Raw genomic sequence first — 18,102 nt, 5'->3', positions numbered from 1 at the left:
ATTTCGCCTGAAGGGGTGTTCTAAGATGTGAAATATATTTATTTTAATCTAAATGATGCATATGATTTAAAATTATGCAACAACAATAACCCTCAATAGCAGACATTCATAGAAAAGATCCGATGAGTTATAAATTAATTAATTGAGTGGGGAATCCAGAGCAACCATTCAATCTAAAACCCCTTAAAGTCAAGAAAACTATACGCATGCGCATAATTTCCAAATCAAACCCTGGGGCAAGATATATTAATTGCTTATTAAACGACCTAGATGGTTCTCAATTTCTTTATGGAAGTACAATCTCAAATATCAGTTTCATAACGGTAACATATAAGAAAAACTCCACTTCAGTTCTTATATGACAGAAATAGATTTATCGGTATTCAGAGAACTCTCACATTTTATCAAAACTGGAAATTCCCTCTGACGTGTTTCTAAATTTATAACTACACTAAATATAAATACTGCTTAATTCTGATTTTCCGTGTTGTTAAAAACATGCATCGAAGTCAAGGGAATTATCAAACATGAAGATTATGAAAAGAACATTATAGGAAAGTTGATTAAGTTCAATCCCTTTGTTTGTTTTTACCTTTTAAAGCAAGACAATCATATGAATCTGAGATGTTCCTTAATGTTTAGAATAAAACGATTGACGTGAGGGAAATTGCTCTGAGCCACCGGTATAAGTCTACAGATTGCTTGAAAGCAATCGTATCCCAAAAATCTAGTTTTGAAACTTTCCCGAATGTGACCTATTACCTATCTACGAGTTTATAATAACATGAGCAACACAACCAAGTGCCACATGTGGAGCAGGATCTGCTTACCCTTCCAGAGCGCCTGAGATCACCCCCAGTTTTAACTGGGAGTTGTGTTGCTCAGTCTTTAGTTTAAGATGTTGTGTTTTATGTACTATTGTTTGACTATCAGTCTTTATCCTTTTTAACCATGGCATTTTCTGTTTATTTTCAACATATGAGTGTGAACGTCCCTCTGGTATCTTTCACTCCTCTTTTCATTTTTTGTTTGTTTGTCAATATGTTAAGGTTTTCCATTTCATTGATCAACAATACTGTTATCTTTTTTAAAGTAGACTAGAACACACCCGCAAAATCGCGGGGAAATAGAGCTTATGTAAACTGTAAAAAAAAAAATAACTGGAGAATATACATTACTATAAATAAAGTGTGTTTGCTACTTACTATCAATTCTCAGTTCGTAATCCACGGCGGTTATTGATATATTATATAGACCCTCTCTATTTAATATACTTGGTGACTCGATGAATTTTTTTAAAAGATTTTATGACTGAAGAATTTCAGAAAAGTATCAAAAGTTATAGGTGCTTAGGGACATGACAATTGTTTTTCTAGCCTGGCTCCTAATGTTTTTCCTCCAAAACTCCTATAATTTTTTTCTATAGCATTTACATTACTATAAACAGATAAATAAAGTGCATTTGCTCTTTACTATCAACTCTCAATTTACTAATCGATCCATGGCGGTCATTGACATATTATATAGACCCTCTCTATTTACAAAACTCAGTGACCGCCGTGGATAGTAAACTTGAAAATGATAGCAGATAGCAAATACACGTTATTCATGGTCTTTTGTATGTACTTCAAAGTACAAAAAAAAAAACGCAAACCGGATGTCTTGTCAGACTTAAAATTTTGTCCATTGACGGAAAAATATCTGGACGCAGTTTTTTTCGTTTTTCTCCCAAAATAACCCAAACTGAATAATCATAAGAATGGATGACAAATGTGACAATACATGTTACCTTTAGGACACAGAGGCATGATGATTAATTTATTGTGGAAGGAAGAGAAGAGACACACAAAATGAGGTCTTCTGGTTTAATAGTATAGATAAATAACTTGCTCTTTAAAAATCTTAAGCATTCAAAGTATAATTTTCAAAATTGCAATAAATAAAAATTTTATGATAGGTTTATCACATCAAAGCAATCAAATATAGTCCTCAAACATTTAAAAACAAAGATAAAATAAGATGATAATAAGAACTGACCTGTGGCACTAAAGCAGCAAATTTTGGTGGGAAATTTTTACCAGGAATATATTTACATATAGGCATCACTCCTCTATCCAAGCATTTCTTCAACAAGGCTGAAAACAGTGTTGTACTTCCACTGACAGTCTAAAAAAAAGGGGGGAGAGAGAATGGCTTTATAAGCAGTGAAAAAATATAAATTAAATCTAAATCTGTTTTAAAAAAGACTAGTGCAATTAAGGAAATATTGCCATAAAAAAAATTATATTAGCAGCAAAACCTTGTGAAGACTATAAATTAGAGCAGAATTGTACCATACGACAGGTTACCTACTGTGTGGTAGGACAGCCTCAGTCAAGTTAGAGCATTGTGAAGTTGTAAATTCAAGCATTTAATCGGTACATCAGAAAACAGTTCACTTTCCCCCTAAACTGCACCAATTATATGTTTGATTTTACTTCTTTTGACTTCTCTTAATTGACCGAGTACCAAAATGTCTTTCCGCAGAGTAGGTAACCTGTAAAAAAATAATATAATATCGAGTCAAAAGTTGGTTATATGAAATAGTCTATTGAAGGTGTAAACATTCTAGACTAATCTAAATTTCTGTTGAATGATTACCTAGCCATCACATAAAAACTTATGGACATCCATATGAAAAAAAAGAAACATAATGTCTTCTTCCTGTTTGTTATATTAAAAAGAAATTTTAAGAACAGGTGAAAGTTTTTCAGGGAAAATATATTATAAAGAGTTTGTCAGAACCAAAACCATTAACACTTCTTTTTCACTTACATTTTCATCTGGATATATAAACTGTCCTGGTTTTACATGGTAATATTTCTTTAGACTGGCTCTAGGTTTAAAACCCATCAAATAAAACCCTGTAAAATCATAATATAGATGTAACTGGCTCTTACAATAGATTTTCAATATACATTTATAAATAATATGTATTTATAAAACTTTGGCGTTGAGATTTTAGTGTCTTAGTAACAAAATTATCAGTGAAATTCTACATGTTGCCAAGGAATTAATGATTCTTGCTTTTTATTTACCTTTCATTGGCAGAACTCAACTGTGAATAAATAATATATCACAGACTAAGGCTCTGGAAAATGATTTGTTTATCAGTTTTCACACATACTGTCATCATCCTTTCTTTGATCAAACAGCAAAAAGCAATATCAATAATAGAATTTTCAAGATTCCAGTTATAACATTGTTACTATGGATTCATTTTAATTCTTGGGATACTAATTTTCATATATTTGGTAAAAGTAGACCAAATTTAAATGTTCAAAAAATTACAAATTTCCTATATGCTTGTTTACAGACCTTGGCAAAGCCCAAAAATCAAATATTCATGAAATGCAAATTTTCTTCTATCCATGAAAATTGGTTTCCAGGAAAATAAATAAATCCTGGGTATTTATGTTGTAAACTTAGCAGCATCTAGTATACATCTTATTGCTATTCGAGGCTGACCCGGTCGCTTGAACTTTTGACGTCATACAACAATCACTTTTCCATTGCGGCATCAGATACTTTGTTTTATGACATCAAAATTTTACTGGAACCTGTGTGATATCCAGTAATGCCGGACAAATAGCGATAAGGTATGTTGACATCTAGACCACTCAAAATGTCTAAACTAATGACTTCCCATAATGCAATATCATCCAGTTTTTCTTGAAAGGTCCATTCTACTTCATAAGACAATTCTTTTCATTCTTTCCAAAGTAAGATAATTGTCAATGCTTAGCTTAATATTGAGAAATGGCAGCTTTCTCAACCATACTACAATTTAATTTCAACTTTTACTGGATGTTTATTGATTATATAATGAAACCCAGTTTGTGTGACCAGCATTGTTTGTTTTTAAAACTATTTATCATTGAATGCAAACTGTAGTTCAGAAAAATTTCAGAAAACAGTTGGTTGTACATAAGTTTAACTATCAAACAATAATGTTTTGATAGGAACATAAATAAAATGACTGACCTGGCTCTTCAAAGCGTTTAATTTCAGTCACTTCATCATTTTCAAAACAAATTCTCCTTCCACCATATGTCTGAGCCTTTTTTAAATCTTGTGGCATCAATACTTCACCAGTATCCTAATAAAATACAAGTACAAGTTTCAACATTATTGTGCAAGTCCGTGTTTTAAAACATGAATAAAAAAAATTCCCCAAAAAATATCTAAGTAAATGTGGATATTTTTACTTAAAAATCTCTATTTATTTACTGTAAATTAAGAAATTATTGCATGTATTTATTATTGCGATCATGTCATTTAAGACTAAAATGCGAGTTTAAATTATTGCAATTTTAACCCAGTCACATTTTTCGCAATAATAAAAACATCGCAAAATCATTTAAAAGCACCATATGTCAAAAAATTAAAAATTTTGTATTATTAAATATTTTGATTTCAGAAAACTTTTTCTTGGCCAGTGTTTCTATTTAGATGTAGATGAATCAGCTATAAAAAAAAATTGGCAAAAAGAAAAATTCAAACAACCTATATGATTTCTTAAGTCAATATATATTTGCAAAGATATTAAAGCAGAGTTTCTGGTAATTACTCTACTATTCTTACCGCAAATTTTGTACATTTTGGCTACATCACTTAACATAAATAATCATTGGAGGAATAACTCAAAGCTGAACATACACAGAGAAAATAACTCAAAAACTGCAAACTGTAATTTCTGTACACTATAATTCTGAACAAGTGTATAGTAGTTGCCTTCTTGAATTCATATAAAAAACTTACTTCTAGATAACTTTTGGTGTGAGTTTTCAATTCTTCATTGGTATTTCTTGACAGTTTTACACCATATGGTTTTGGACAGGATCTTACAAGAGTGTACCTGTAAAGCAAAGATAAGTTAATGTAAATCCTCCAAGTAATATAGTAATAATTGGTAAAATATAAATGCAAGAAAACTTTGGAAGCATTTTAAAAATATATGAATTATCTCCCTTCTTTCATAATGCGCTATTAATTTTCACAAAGTTGTGAGGAAATAATTGACAATATGAATATTGGTTTCTCATGCATATAACCCATATTTATTAACCAACTTACTACAATATGTATAGAAATGCCCATGCTTTATAAAAGGAAAATTTCGACATCTGGTCATTATGAACGGAGAAATTGCTACAGCCAGTCATTACGAGATCTCAGTCATGCATTACGAAATCTCAGTCATGCATTACCAAACCACACCCGTGCATTACGAAATCACAGTCATGCATTATGAACAGTTGAAACGGGACATCGATTAAAACAAAATGTCGTTTATTTCTGTAAATAAGTGTGACATTTTTTTATTCTTTTTTAAACTTAATATCATAAAAATAAGTTTAATAAATGATGTTCATTAACATTGTTTTGTAACGACTTGAAACGGAAATATTTCACAGCCTTTTTTGAGAACGATTTTCGATTATTATCACTGTTTCATTCCTCAGAATGCAGACTTTACTGTCTGATTAATTCTTCCCAGCTACTTTTTATTTGCTAGATGAAATGAATTTTAATAGCATAAAATTAAGTACTTGGATGAGAAATCAGAAATTACATCTGACAGTCACAATGTTGACTAAAATTCCATGCGAAATTGAATGCGAAAAGACAAGTTGAAGTTCAGCTATGAAATTCCTGTATCTTCTTCACGGTAAGTTTTTCACTCTTTGTTTAATCGAAGAATAAAACCATTTAATAAAAATTTTATGAAACGGGCTTTTCTGTATTGGTCCTGTTGTAGTTTGTGGATAGCTGTATAATTTTGGATCCGAGACTCGAAGACTGTTCTTGAATGAAGTTGCCTTTATAGTTGGTTAATAAAAGTATCAATATATGGACTTTTTCATATTGGCCCTGTAACATGCCCTTGATATTAATAATGGCCTCGGACAGTTGTAATGGCCCTCGGCGTTGCCTCAGGGCCATTACAACCATCCTTGGCCATTATTAACACCTTGGGCATGTTACAGGGCCAATATGAAAAAGTCCATACATTAATACTATATTCTAATTGAGTCACTGTCATAATAAAATCTCAGCAACAAGATATGCATATACATTTGTCTGGCATAATATTCCATTAGACCTTTTCATATGCCAAATACAAAAGTTAGAAATGGGATGGTAAGCTGTTACAGAACTTAACATGAAGTATGAAAGGCAAAATCATCTATTTATATAATATAACATCTCTAGACAAAGGTTATTCATCAATTAATCAATTTCCTTGCAATTTAATTGTAAGCTGCTGAAATTGCTCCTAGATAAAAAGCTTGAGATTGTCAAGTTTCACCTCAACAATTTTGATTTTAACAGCAGATGTAGGAAGGTACATAAAAACCAGTAAATCTTTGAATCGGGGCAAATTATAAATATAATTTTGGCAATAATATGTTAATAACATTTAAGAACTTACACTCCAACACCTAAATTCAATCCTTTGCCCAGTGAAAATGGAATTCTTCTTAAAGCTCTCTTCTTATGGTCTTTTGTCCGAACTCTGCAAAATATAAATGAAACATAATCTTTATTTCCATATAACATACAAATTTTATTCTTCGTCACTTCAGCAAGAAGGTACACCCTGTCTTGCAAAAACTAACTCCTACTCATAATTCAAAGTATCAGAATCAGGAAGTAGGTGTCTGATGGATTTTTAAAATTCATATACCTTACAACTGAACTCCTTCTTGTTGAGCTGATGACCAAATATGAAGTAATTCTGTTCATTAGTTTCTAAGAAAAGTGTGACAAAAATTAAGTTCTTCAACAATAATATTTTTTGTTGTTGCAAAATTGAAGTATCTTCTAAATAGGAATCAGACAGATGACATAGAACATTTCATCACTGTAAAGTTGCTGATTGATCAAATATGAAACCATGGCGTTTAATAGTTTCTGAGAAAAGGAGGGGAAAATATTTGTTGGAAGGACAAGGTCATTGCATTATAGTCCCAACCTTGACCTTTGATCCTACCTTGACATTAACTCCTCCAGTTTTTCTGCAGGATCAGGTAACTCTGTAATTTCATCATCAGCTGAATATAACAAATCCTACAATTGAAGGGAAGAATGTTTGTACTCAATAAAAGTTAATTCCAAGTATGGGTGTCTGCATCAGAAAAATGTTTCATTTATAAGCTTAATCAAAACTTTTCAAACAGTTGTTAACTTGGATGTAAAAAGTTATATTTTTATGACAATGGCTTTTATGGAGGATTTGGTTGTTGGTGGCCAATGAACACCACAGTTTGATAAGGCTTTTACTGCTGTTAGGAAAAAATAACCATATTTCTAAACCACAGTCACCCTAACAGTACATCAAAATAGAATTGACTGCAATAATTATAATTTGAACCTCTATAATAATAGAAAATTGACACATTATTAAGGGGTCATCCATAATTGTCAACCATTTTCCAAAGTGTACAAAACGTATTGTAAATTCAGAAATGATTGCGATGTTTTTTTATTTTTGTGAAAAATGTGACAGGGTTATAATCGCAATAATTTCAACTTGCGTTTTGAAAGTATTTATATGAATTAAACAGGATTTTTCTCTCAATATTTCAAAAAAATTAAAATCCCATTTTAGTCTAAAATTTACAAAATTGCAATAATAAATGCATGCAAAAATTTCTGAATTTACAGTACACTAGGGGGAGGTGGTTAAAAAATCAACATTTTTACAGTACATTTTTTTTTTATTATTCATCAAATAAAACAGTCAGATATGTTTAAGTTTATTTTCAATGCAAATTTCTCTATTAAACTACACTATAAAAGACTTGATCATCTTTTTATTAAGAATGATCAAATCTGAAAATGGTTGTACACTTTAAGAGGGAGAATTTTGAAAAAGTGGATGTTTTGTACACTTTGGAAAATGGTTGACAATAATGGATGACCCCTATTTTGATCAGTGATTTAATAGAAGCTATTGTGAAGAAAATACCTTATAAAACTTTGTGACATCAAATGTTTCTCCTTCTTGTATTAAATGCATGAGTTCTAAATCAATTCCTGTCTCATTCAAGTCACTGGCTTTTGTTCTTGCCTGTCTCTAAAATGTAAATGTTCATAATGATTGGAGATTATAAATAAAAGAACAAAATTTTGCATACAATACAAGCAATCAGATACAGCAATCAAAATGAAAGATAATTTTCAAAAAGATGACACTTTGGCAGCCATTATAAGCTCAATAACATATTTCATAATTAATTAAGGTAGGTGATACAGATAAATACAAGATTTTGTTTATAACCGTCAGCATATAATTGTTCGACTAAACAGAACTTCCCCCGAACCTTTATTATATACAATGTCAAAATATGTTTCTGTTGGAACAAATATGCTATACTCAGTGGCTTATCCAGATCTTTTCATCAGTGGGGCCCGATGACTGACCTAAGGGGGGGCCCACTCCAGTCATGCTACAGTGATTCACTATATAATCAACCAAATTTTTCCTATTAAAGGGGAGTGTAGCCCAACAGGGAACCCTCCTGGGGGATCCGCCTATGATACTCTTTATTCCATAATGCTGTAAAATTTGTTCCAATAGAAATAATATTACAGAATATTTCTTCCACTCAGAACTTATATCACGATGGAACTTCTATTTCAAGACAACATACATACATTAAAAACAAATAAAAATTTTATATTTATTATATTAAAAAAAGGGGTAATAATGTCAAAAATTAAACCTAGAAAATGAAAAAGAAACAAACCTGAAGCTGTGGACTACCAGCATGTGGATTGTCATTGTTTGTAAATAACAGGATTCTTTTGGATCCAACTTTCTGTGTACTGTAAAAACATAACAAAAATGAATGTCATCATGTTTAATTTTTTTACAGTAAAATTGCTAATTGATCAGAATTTAAGTTCAAAATTACTAAATACCTACAGCGGATTCATTATCATTCCTACATCTCGTAAACCACAAAATTAAATGTTCTGCAAAATACAATTTTTCTATAGGCTTGTATGCAGACTTTGGAAAAATCTCAAAATCAAATTTTGACAAACTGTTCAGTGAAACATACATTTTTCCTCAATCCACAAAAAATTGGTGACCACAAAAATAAATTAATCCACAGTACTTTCACTTTCTACCTATACTCACCATGTTAACATTATGACATTATTCATCACTTCCAAATTTTGCACTTCATCACAATTTTCTGTAGTATTGTTTTTATTCTGATGATGGTGCACTAGCCATTGAAACATGTCAATCTCATTAAATTACTACAGCAATCCCTAAAGTGTTGTTGTTAAAACTGATTTCACATTTTATATTTTTTAATATAAGTTTTTAATTTCCCCAAAAATCTGCACCCTTTGTTATTACCATGTTTTATGAATACATTTCTAAATGACAACTATACCTGTTTGAAAACATGTTTTGGCAGGTCCATAGCGCTTCATGTAAAGAAAATGCTGTACTGTGTCCAAAATCTTTACCAAACTTCTTATAGCCATCTGTAAAAATATGATAAAAATGAAGTGTTGTGTTATAATTAAAAAATACAATTTCTTGACACTACGATTAAAGATAACAATTCAAAACTTTATCCTAATTAATACATAATTCTCAAGATTTTGGAATACCTATTTATCTTCACAGTACACTGATGAAGTTTGTCTGTAAGTTCTATGATGGACTTAGGGAATCACTGAAGCATGACGGGAGCGGCCCCCTCTTCAGCAGTCAGTTCTTTGAAATTTTCATGGACAGGATTCGGTAGATAGAATGATGTGCTAAATGAACAATGTTTTTTTTTTTTTTTATCTATATAGTAATGATACAAGTCTGGAATGATGATAACTTGCAAGTCAGCCCCATAAGGGGTTTGATAGTATGAATGCAATCTTTGCCCCAAATATTTTAATCCCTATGGTTGAAGGGTTCTCTGTTTATCATCAACAACAGATAAAAAAGTGATTCACAATACACAATGACTGTTTGACACATGGGTATAAAGAGAAGAGATATGACTGAATTAAAAAAACACTAAAGACAGTGATTGAATAGTACTATATTCCTCAAATTACAAGGAAACCAGATCCCTGTGAAAGCCTGTCTTCTTTATGTGGGGGTTTATCCTCCAGCTTATATTCTGCACAAAGACAATCTAACAATTTCACCAATGAGGAATATGTGCTATTGACACTTATATCATGTTAGAGACCTTTGCATTGAGATAAAATAATAAAAGATAACTGTTGCATAATTTTGCTTTAAACACTGGTTAAAAAATAGTTCAAATCCATAGACTGAAAGTAACAGTTGTACACTAAAAATGGCTCAGGTTCCTAAAGCTTGTCAAATTTGTGCTGAAAATATTAAAATTAGGTGGAAATGTTTGAACTGTAAAACATTACTGTGTAATACCTGTGGCCAGAGACATGTACGTGACGAGCTCTACCTTGAACATCAGGTTGTGGACCTTGATAATATTGAGAGAATGCAAACTTACGATTTTACAAAATGTTCTTTCCATCCGCAAAATAGTATTTCACTGTACTGCTGGGAGTGTAAACAAACTATTTGTGTTGATTGCTTGGGGAAAACACACCATGGACACACTTTAGAGACAATAGAAGCTGCATGTGTGAGTATGAAAAAAACACTTTGGAATCATCAAGCAAAAATCAATAGTCAGCATCTAAGTTTATGCTACAGTGAGAAAGAAAAGATACAGAAAGAAATGAGACTCCATAAAGAAAAATTTGAAGAGGAAAAGCAAAAAATTCTAGAATATGATTTATACTTGAAAGAAGAAATATCTCGCAGAACTGAACTCCTTCTAGAGGAACTTAAAGAAGAAAGAAGAACAAGTGCACATGATATTAATACCAGAGCTACCAAACTTGATTATAGAATTAAAATGTTGCATAAAACAAACTCAGCGATTGAAAATAAGAAAGAAAGTTTTGATATTCACACACTGAGGTCAGTCACTGAGCTGTCCACTAATGTACTGAAACTTCCAGTAGATAGTTTTCTTTCCACTAAAATGTTACCGAGCAGCAGCAAGCAGTTCTGTCCAGGTCAGAGTAGACAGGAACTTGAAGACATAATAAAACATTTAGCGGGATCTTTGAAAACAGTTCAACCATGCGTTCCTAGTTCTATTGAATTCAAAAGTATCAACTCATTCAGTACTGATTTGACATCAATATCTTCCATAAAATCAAAACAAGACTGTACAATTTTAATAAGCAGTAAACAAGATACAAATTTTAGACAAGTGGACCTAGAACAAGAAAAAATAATAAGTGAAGAAAAAAATATGAAATTTCATGATATCGCAATCACAAAATCTAACACAGTTCTATTTGCCAAAGAAGATAACAATTGCATAAAAGAGGTGAAAAGTAATGGACAGACTAGTGACTTTTATATATTTTCAAGTGATAATCCTAAGATACCTACAGCCTTACATGTGACAAATGCTGGATTAGTACTTGTAAGTACAATAGAAAAAGGGGGACCGCCTTACACAATTACCGACACTAGTCAACGACAAGTTATGGTTTTATCTGAGTGTGGTGATATACTTAGGATTTATGAGTCTGATCCAATCGGGCATAGATTATTCATACATCCTGACAAACTATCTTCTAATGATACTGGAGAAATCTGTGTTATAGATAAGACCTCTCAGACAAGTGGAATTATAGTGATAATAGACTCAGATCATCTTCTCAAATGGATTTTCCATGGAATGAAAGAGGAAAAGTTTGATCCAATAGACATTGTAACAACTCTCAACGGAAACCTTATAATCAGTGAGTCCCATGGAACATTGCTCATCATGAACTATGACTGTGTTATCCTTAAAAAGCAATCAACAATAGAACTTGGAATAGAATTCCCCCATTGTTTAGATATAAACAATAAAGGGATGCTCACTGTCACCAGTAATAGACAATACTTCAAGCACAAAGCAAAATTATTTTTGTTCACATTTTCTGGTTTCTAATAGAATTTTGTTGTTGCTTTGAAATACAGAATTTTATTTTTTTCATCTTAATGCAAATATGAAGGGGCGGAAAAGATATCTCTGATTCACTCATCCCAACCCCCACACACCGTTAACTTCAAGACGATGATTGGCAAAATAAACTTCCCCATTTTACTTAAGCTCTTCCCCGTATTCCTGCTTCCTATCACCCTCATTCCTATGTTACCATTACTCCTGTCCTTTTTTTATTATTATAATATGAACAATTATTGATGTAGATTGTAGGGTTACTTTCTATTTAATGCACAGAAAACAAGTACATGTATATGTTAAATAGATACCCATGCCACTTTTATTATTCCAAGTTTAGTGAATTAATCTTGCTTTTGCATACATTTCAAAGTTTCTAGTTGCTGTAAGCCTTAAACCAAATACAAAGCTGGACATTAAAACAACCAAGATATTGGGTCTTTTTTATTCATTATAATTAATTTGTCATGATTCAATTCATATGTCTCAGACAAATCTTAATCTATTCCAAATAGTTTGATAAATGTTGTCATAAAAATAAAAATTTCAGTGATGGAAAGCGTTACTTTTCAGGAGTTACAGGAAAAGGATCTTTTGGACCTGAAAAATTGAAAAAAGGTCAAAATTATTGTTGTTTGTGATACAATTTCAGGTGTTGTATTCATTGTGATAATTTATGTTGTGTATCAAAACTTGTTAATTATTTTTACTTTAAAAGAAAATTAAGGAAATACAGTACTGTAGTTTAAGATTTGCCATCTTCAATTACCAGTTTTTTTAAGAATAGACAAAAATGTGAGATTAATTATTGCCATTTTAAGAAAACCTGCGTGACAAATATATGTATCAGATATTAGAATCAGAGTTCTCTTTTATAATAATTTCTAAATTTACAGTACATAAAGACCAATCTGATTAAAACCAAACTTTGGCTGTCCCAGTTTATTGATATATTACTGCCAGACATCATCTGGACAATTTTGATTTTAAAATCAGACTTTGTATTTTATATTAAAAAATTATAAATATGTAAATAGATTATTGTTATCTTTTATCAAGTGGCCTTACACATTGTTAAATGAGCACAATGATAGTATTATCTAAACGCATCATATTTCCAATATATAAACATTGTAAAGGTGGTTTTTTTATACAAAACTAATAGCAGTTTCCTACATAAATGTATTTCCTATCTTACATTGAAATTCTTTCAGGTCTAAGTCATACTACACATATAAGATATGATACCTTCCAAAAGGCAATTTTCAATTTTAAAACAATTTGCAAAGGGAAACAACTCCTTTTTAGAACAACATGTATCCGTTCTTATACAGAGTAAGTGATACAATAAAAGCAATCAACCATGTCTCTCAGACAGTCATCTGCATCTTACACTATTTCTTTACAACAATTATAGTTGGTAATTTCAAGTACAGTTACTGAGTAACACACCTCATCTTCCAGACTAATCCCATCCAAAGAGGTGCAGCACTAGATGAAAATGAGGTCAAGGCTATGTGAAAAAGACTGGCTAACAAGGTTTCATAAAAAATGTTTGCTTTCCTATGTAAATATGTACAATTGATACCAAACAACAAAGCAAAAAGAACTGAATAGAAAAATATAAAACAGAAATAGACAATTCAAGAAGCCTGTATCACAACACTGGTCATCAGTAGAATCATTCCAACATACTTTCTACAGATGATCAATTATCTAAAATTTCAACAGAATGAACATCGAACAAATGTAGTAATATCTAGAAGAGCATTAAAAGAGTAGTTTTTTCTTATACAGTCCATCAAAAGCAAAATTAAAACTGAATGTAGGGGTATATACACAGCCAAGATTTATTAATTCTATGCAAAAGGAATGGGGAAAGTGTCTCTAAGAAGACTTCAAAAACAATTTTGATTTAAATCATGAAGTAGTTTCAAAAAAGGAAGGAGAGATGTAATTTTCCACCCATTTTTTCATAGAATCTATATGTCCTCGTCTCTAATGTTGGTGCATTTACATTCAATTAACTGTAATGGTAAACTAAAAGAGAAAATACTTGCATAAAATATAGGTATCTACAGTTATGACGTGGGGATGTCATAAATGACTATCAACTCTTTCATCTATAAATAAACTTTGATTGATTGTGTCATCATGTTAATCACATGAAATGAAACAAATCATAAATGATTAGAGTATATTTTTATAAGCTGATTTCACTAGCCATTATGTGATATTGTGTGATTTTATGGTAAATGCTCATATAAGAGGTAGTGTATATAGACTTTACTCATATTCATTACAACATAATTATCCAATCATTTAAAGATCTGGAAACACACTACAGCTGAAATAAAGTTTAGGCCAATTGATCATCAACTGTTTTCTGATTTAACAGGTCTCTGAAATAAAATACTTTAATTATCATGGAAAATTCAAGGAGGAAAAGGATTTCTAAAGGACTAAGGAAAAGAATCGGAAATTGGTCTTCATTCTTCAGACATAGACCAAGAACCTACACTTCCACTTTAGATGAAATCAGACAACCGCCTTCCACTTCACAAGGGATAACGCCATGCAACCCTTTGACTCTAGGTCGAGCAACTTTTACAGCAACATCAGACATGAAAACAACAGAAAAGACATATTTGAATAAAAAAATTTCAGCAAGGAACCCATCTTCAGCCCAAAATTCAATAGAAAGAGGAGCACAAGTCCCAATAAATTGCAAAGTATGTAAAGAAGATGTTAATGTACAATATCCTTGTCAGAACTGTCTAATAGCACTAAGTTATACATGTTGTAAGAAACATATGTCTAAGATAAGCCACCAAGATCATCAAGTCATCAATGTTAATGATGGGTCAACAATTCTGAAGCCTATAAATGTCCAGTGAAAACTCACAAGAAAGATGACATTTCAATCTATTGTCAGAAATGTGATAAGTTCATGTGTTTAAAATGTCTCACAGAATGCAATCACCAGACTAGTTCACTTAAGGAACTTGAAACACTCTATTCAGAGAATATAGAATGGCTAAATAAATATCATAAAATAATGGATGAAGATTATAAAAACAAATTCATGGGAGAATTAGCAATAAAGGGCTGCGCTTTAGCGCATGATACGCCCGTTGTTTGAAAGACGACGGGCGTATAAAAATGGCAAAAAAGACTACAATGACAATGAGGAGCAGCAAGAAGATAACAGGGAAAGTGAAGATGGTGAAAGTGACTCTACTGAAAGTTATGATCTAAATGAGGAAGTAAGTGATGAAAGTAAGGATTTCATTGACGACGGGCGTATAAAAATGGCAAAAAAGACTATAATGACAATGAGGAGCAGCAAGAAGATAACAGGGAAAGTGAAGATGGTGAAAGTGACTCTACTAAAAGTTATGATCTAAATGAGGAAGTAAGTGATGAAAGTAAGGATTTCATTGACGACGGGCGTATAAAAATGGCAAAAAAGACTATAATGACAATGAGGAGCAGCAAGAAGATAACAGGGAAAGTGAAGATGGTGAAAGTGACTCTACTGAAAGTTATGATCTAAATGAGGAAGTAAGTGATGAAAGTAAGGATTTCATTGATGATGAAGATAAAGATTTCATTGATGATGAGGCGGCCTCTTCTGAGAATGAAAATGAGGATTTTTCTGATGATGAGGACAGTGATTACAGTGAAGAAGACACTGATGATTAAACCTAGTTCAGCTTTTCAATATTTAGCATAAAAAACAAATATCATTAACATTGGCATATAACATAGAAGTCTTCAATGCAATATAAGGAAAGTGATATATGATTATGGGTTTTAGTAATTCTATGGCTGATTTCCAAATTTTATAGTAGTTTGAAAGAAGGTAATTTTCTTGGGGTATACTGCTCATAGTTAGATTCTGTTGAACACAGTAAGGAATCCATACTAAATTATACAAAGATGCATGCAAAAGTTGTTCAAATGGTGCTTAATTTGGTGGATATGATTATTACCTTTTTATTGTTTAGAATATTCACAAGATGATCATATTGATAAATGTTTAGGAGACTTGATTTCCTTATTTTTTTCATAAAATGACACCCTTTAACATTTAAGGAATATTTAGTCACATGTTCGGATTTCCATGTTGTCACTTGTTCACTTATTATGTGCTATTGTAGACTAGTTATGTTTTTTAACATTTTTTATTTCCCTCAACCCTTCCACCGAAACCGAACTCTATAAAAAAGCTGCAATGCTAAGGAATCATTTGTGATTTCAATTGCAACCAATTTTAACAAGAGTAAAACATCCTATATGCAAAAACAGTATTTGATTTTTATCCATAGCTTAGATAGTAAAAATGTTATCATAAAATGATATATGCCTCAGGGAACAGTTAGTATCTCAGGGACTGCTAATGTGCTTTCATCCTTGCAACCATTCAATAATAGTACAAATGTATGACATTCATGGAACCTATTTTTTACAAGAAATTTAATGTTTTAAATTGAACTAAAGATTTTACAAATTTTATGTTTTCATCAGATTTTATTAAGTAATATTTGTTACATCAATAGATATAAACAATTCACCAAAGTTTCATGGACATTGGTGAAAGCCTTTTTGAGTTATTGTCCGAAGTGTTAAAAATCCCCCTTTTTTTATGAATAAAGCCCCATAAATCCAAAACTTAAAATCTGAAATTTATAAAAATTGAAAGGGAGCTTACATCAATAGATATAAACAATTCACCAAAGTTTCATGGACATTGGTGAAAGCCTTTTTGAGTTATTGTCCGAAGTGTTGAAAATCCCCCCTTTTTTATGAATAAAGCCCCATAAATCCAAAACTTAAAATCTGAAATTAAAAAAAAACGAAAGGGAGCTTACGTCAATAGATATAAACAATTCACTTAAGTTTCATGGAAATTGGTGAAAGTGTTTTTGAGTTATTGTCCGAAGTGTGTACGACGGACAGACAAACGGACGAACGGACAACGGTATACCATAATATGTCCCATCTAAAAGACAGGCATATAAAAATAGAGACTTCGTTAAGGCAGCATGGAGAGTTTTATGAAAAAGAAAAGAAGAAAATAATTCAACATGATAAAGTATTGAAGGAGGAAATTACAAAACATACAAACAAACTTTTGGTGGAACTTGAAATGGAGTTGAAAAAGACAAAAGCCGATCTGGAAAATCAGTCACTTGATATAGAAAGGAACATTTGTAATCTAGTCCAGAGGATTTCAACAATCACCAAGGAAACAAGTAATTCTGATATCATGTGCATTCATGAAGTTAAAAAAGAAATCGAAGAATATTTACTTAATGTTAAACTTTCAAATGTTAATTTACCAACTAAAGTAAAAACATTTTTAGTAGCTGACTTTCATAAGAATAGTGTTGAAAACTTTTATGGAATATTACAAAATTCTGTAATTGATATGGAAATTGTAATTAGAACATACAACACTAATCTTAAGTCAATTACTTCATTATTAACCACAGACTATGCCATTTGTTTAGGAAGCAAAGAAGATTCTCTTATAAGGAATGTCAAAATGGCTAATGGCCATGGCCAGCTGGAAACATTACAAGAAATAAAAGACCTAAAAATGGAACATTTGTCCTTATCAAATAAAGGGAACATTCTTGTGTCTCTTCGTTATGACCCATTTATTAAAATGCTTACAAAATCAGGTCAAATGAATAAGTTTTATAGATTTGATCCAACTGACTGGTTTGGAACTCCTCAGGTGCCACTCTATTTCATCTCCTACAAGATGGTAAGAGAATAATATGAACCAAAGAAATAGACAGAGACTTATTTCAGTTGTCACAAACGAGTTGTAGACAAGTAGCGTTACAATCATCTGACGGTAAACAATTAAAATGCTATGAACATGATAAAAAGAATAACCGATTATTTACTCAACCGTTTCGAATAACCCCAAACTCTACTGGGAAAATATGTACAATAGATCGAACAGATGCTAGAGAAGGACGACTAGTGACCATAGATTCCAAAGGTGTAGTTAAAT

At 31.4% G+C, this 18,102-nt stretch overlaps 1 protein-coding gene across 1 annotated transcript in view; it reads right to left on the bottom strand.

The window, feature by feature from the left end:
• LOC139481042 (X-ray repair cross-complementing protein 5-like) overlaps positions 1–18,102 on the bottom strand; it is a 39,740-nt gene that overhangs the window by 8,986 nt on the left and 12,652 nt on the right. Inside the window, exons 7-15 of the mRNA XM_071264093.1 lie at positions 9,459–9,552; positions 8,796–8,874; positions 8,015–8,122; positions 7,037–7,113; positions 6,476–6,559; positions 4,801–4,897; positions 4,024–4,138; positions 2,815–2,903; positions 2,038–2,166 (exon numbers count right to left, since the gene is read on the bottom strand). Of these exons, the coding sequence (XP_071120194.1) occupies positions 2,038–2,166; positions 2,815–2,903; positions 4,024–4,138; positions 4,801–4,897; positions 6,476–6,559; positions 7,037–7,113; positions 8,015–8,122; positions 8,796–8,874; positions 9,459–9,552 (872 nt within the window). The remainder of the gene's footprint in view (positions 1–2,037; positions 2,167–2,814; positions 2,904–4,023; positions 4,139–4,800; positions 4,898–6,475; positions 6,560–7,036; positions 7,114–8,014; positions 8,123–8,795; positions 8,875–9,458; positions 9,553–18,102) is intronic.

This window comes from Mytilus edulis, chromosome 7, assembly GCF_963676685.1.
Source record: "Mytilus edulis chromosome 7, xbMytEdul2.2, whole genome shotgun sequence".
NCBI classification, from domain to species: Eukaryota; Metazoa; Mollusca; class Bivalvia; order Mytilida; family Mytilidae; genus Mytilus; species Mytilus edulis.
The sequence above is the reverse complement of the archived record's forward strand: the minus strand, read 5'-3'. Positions and strand labels throughout refer to the sequence as shown.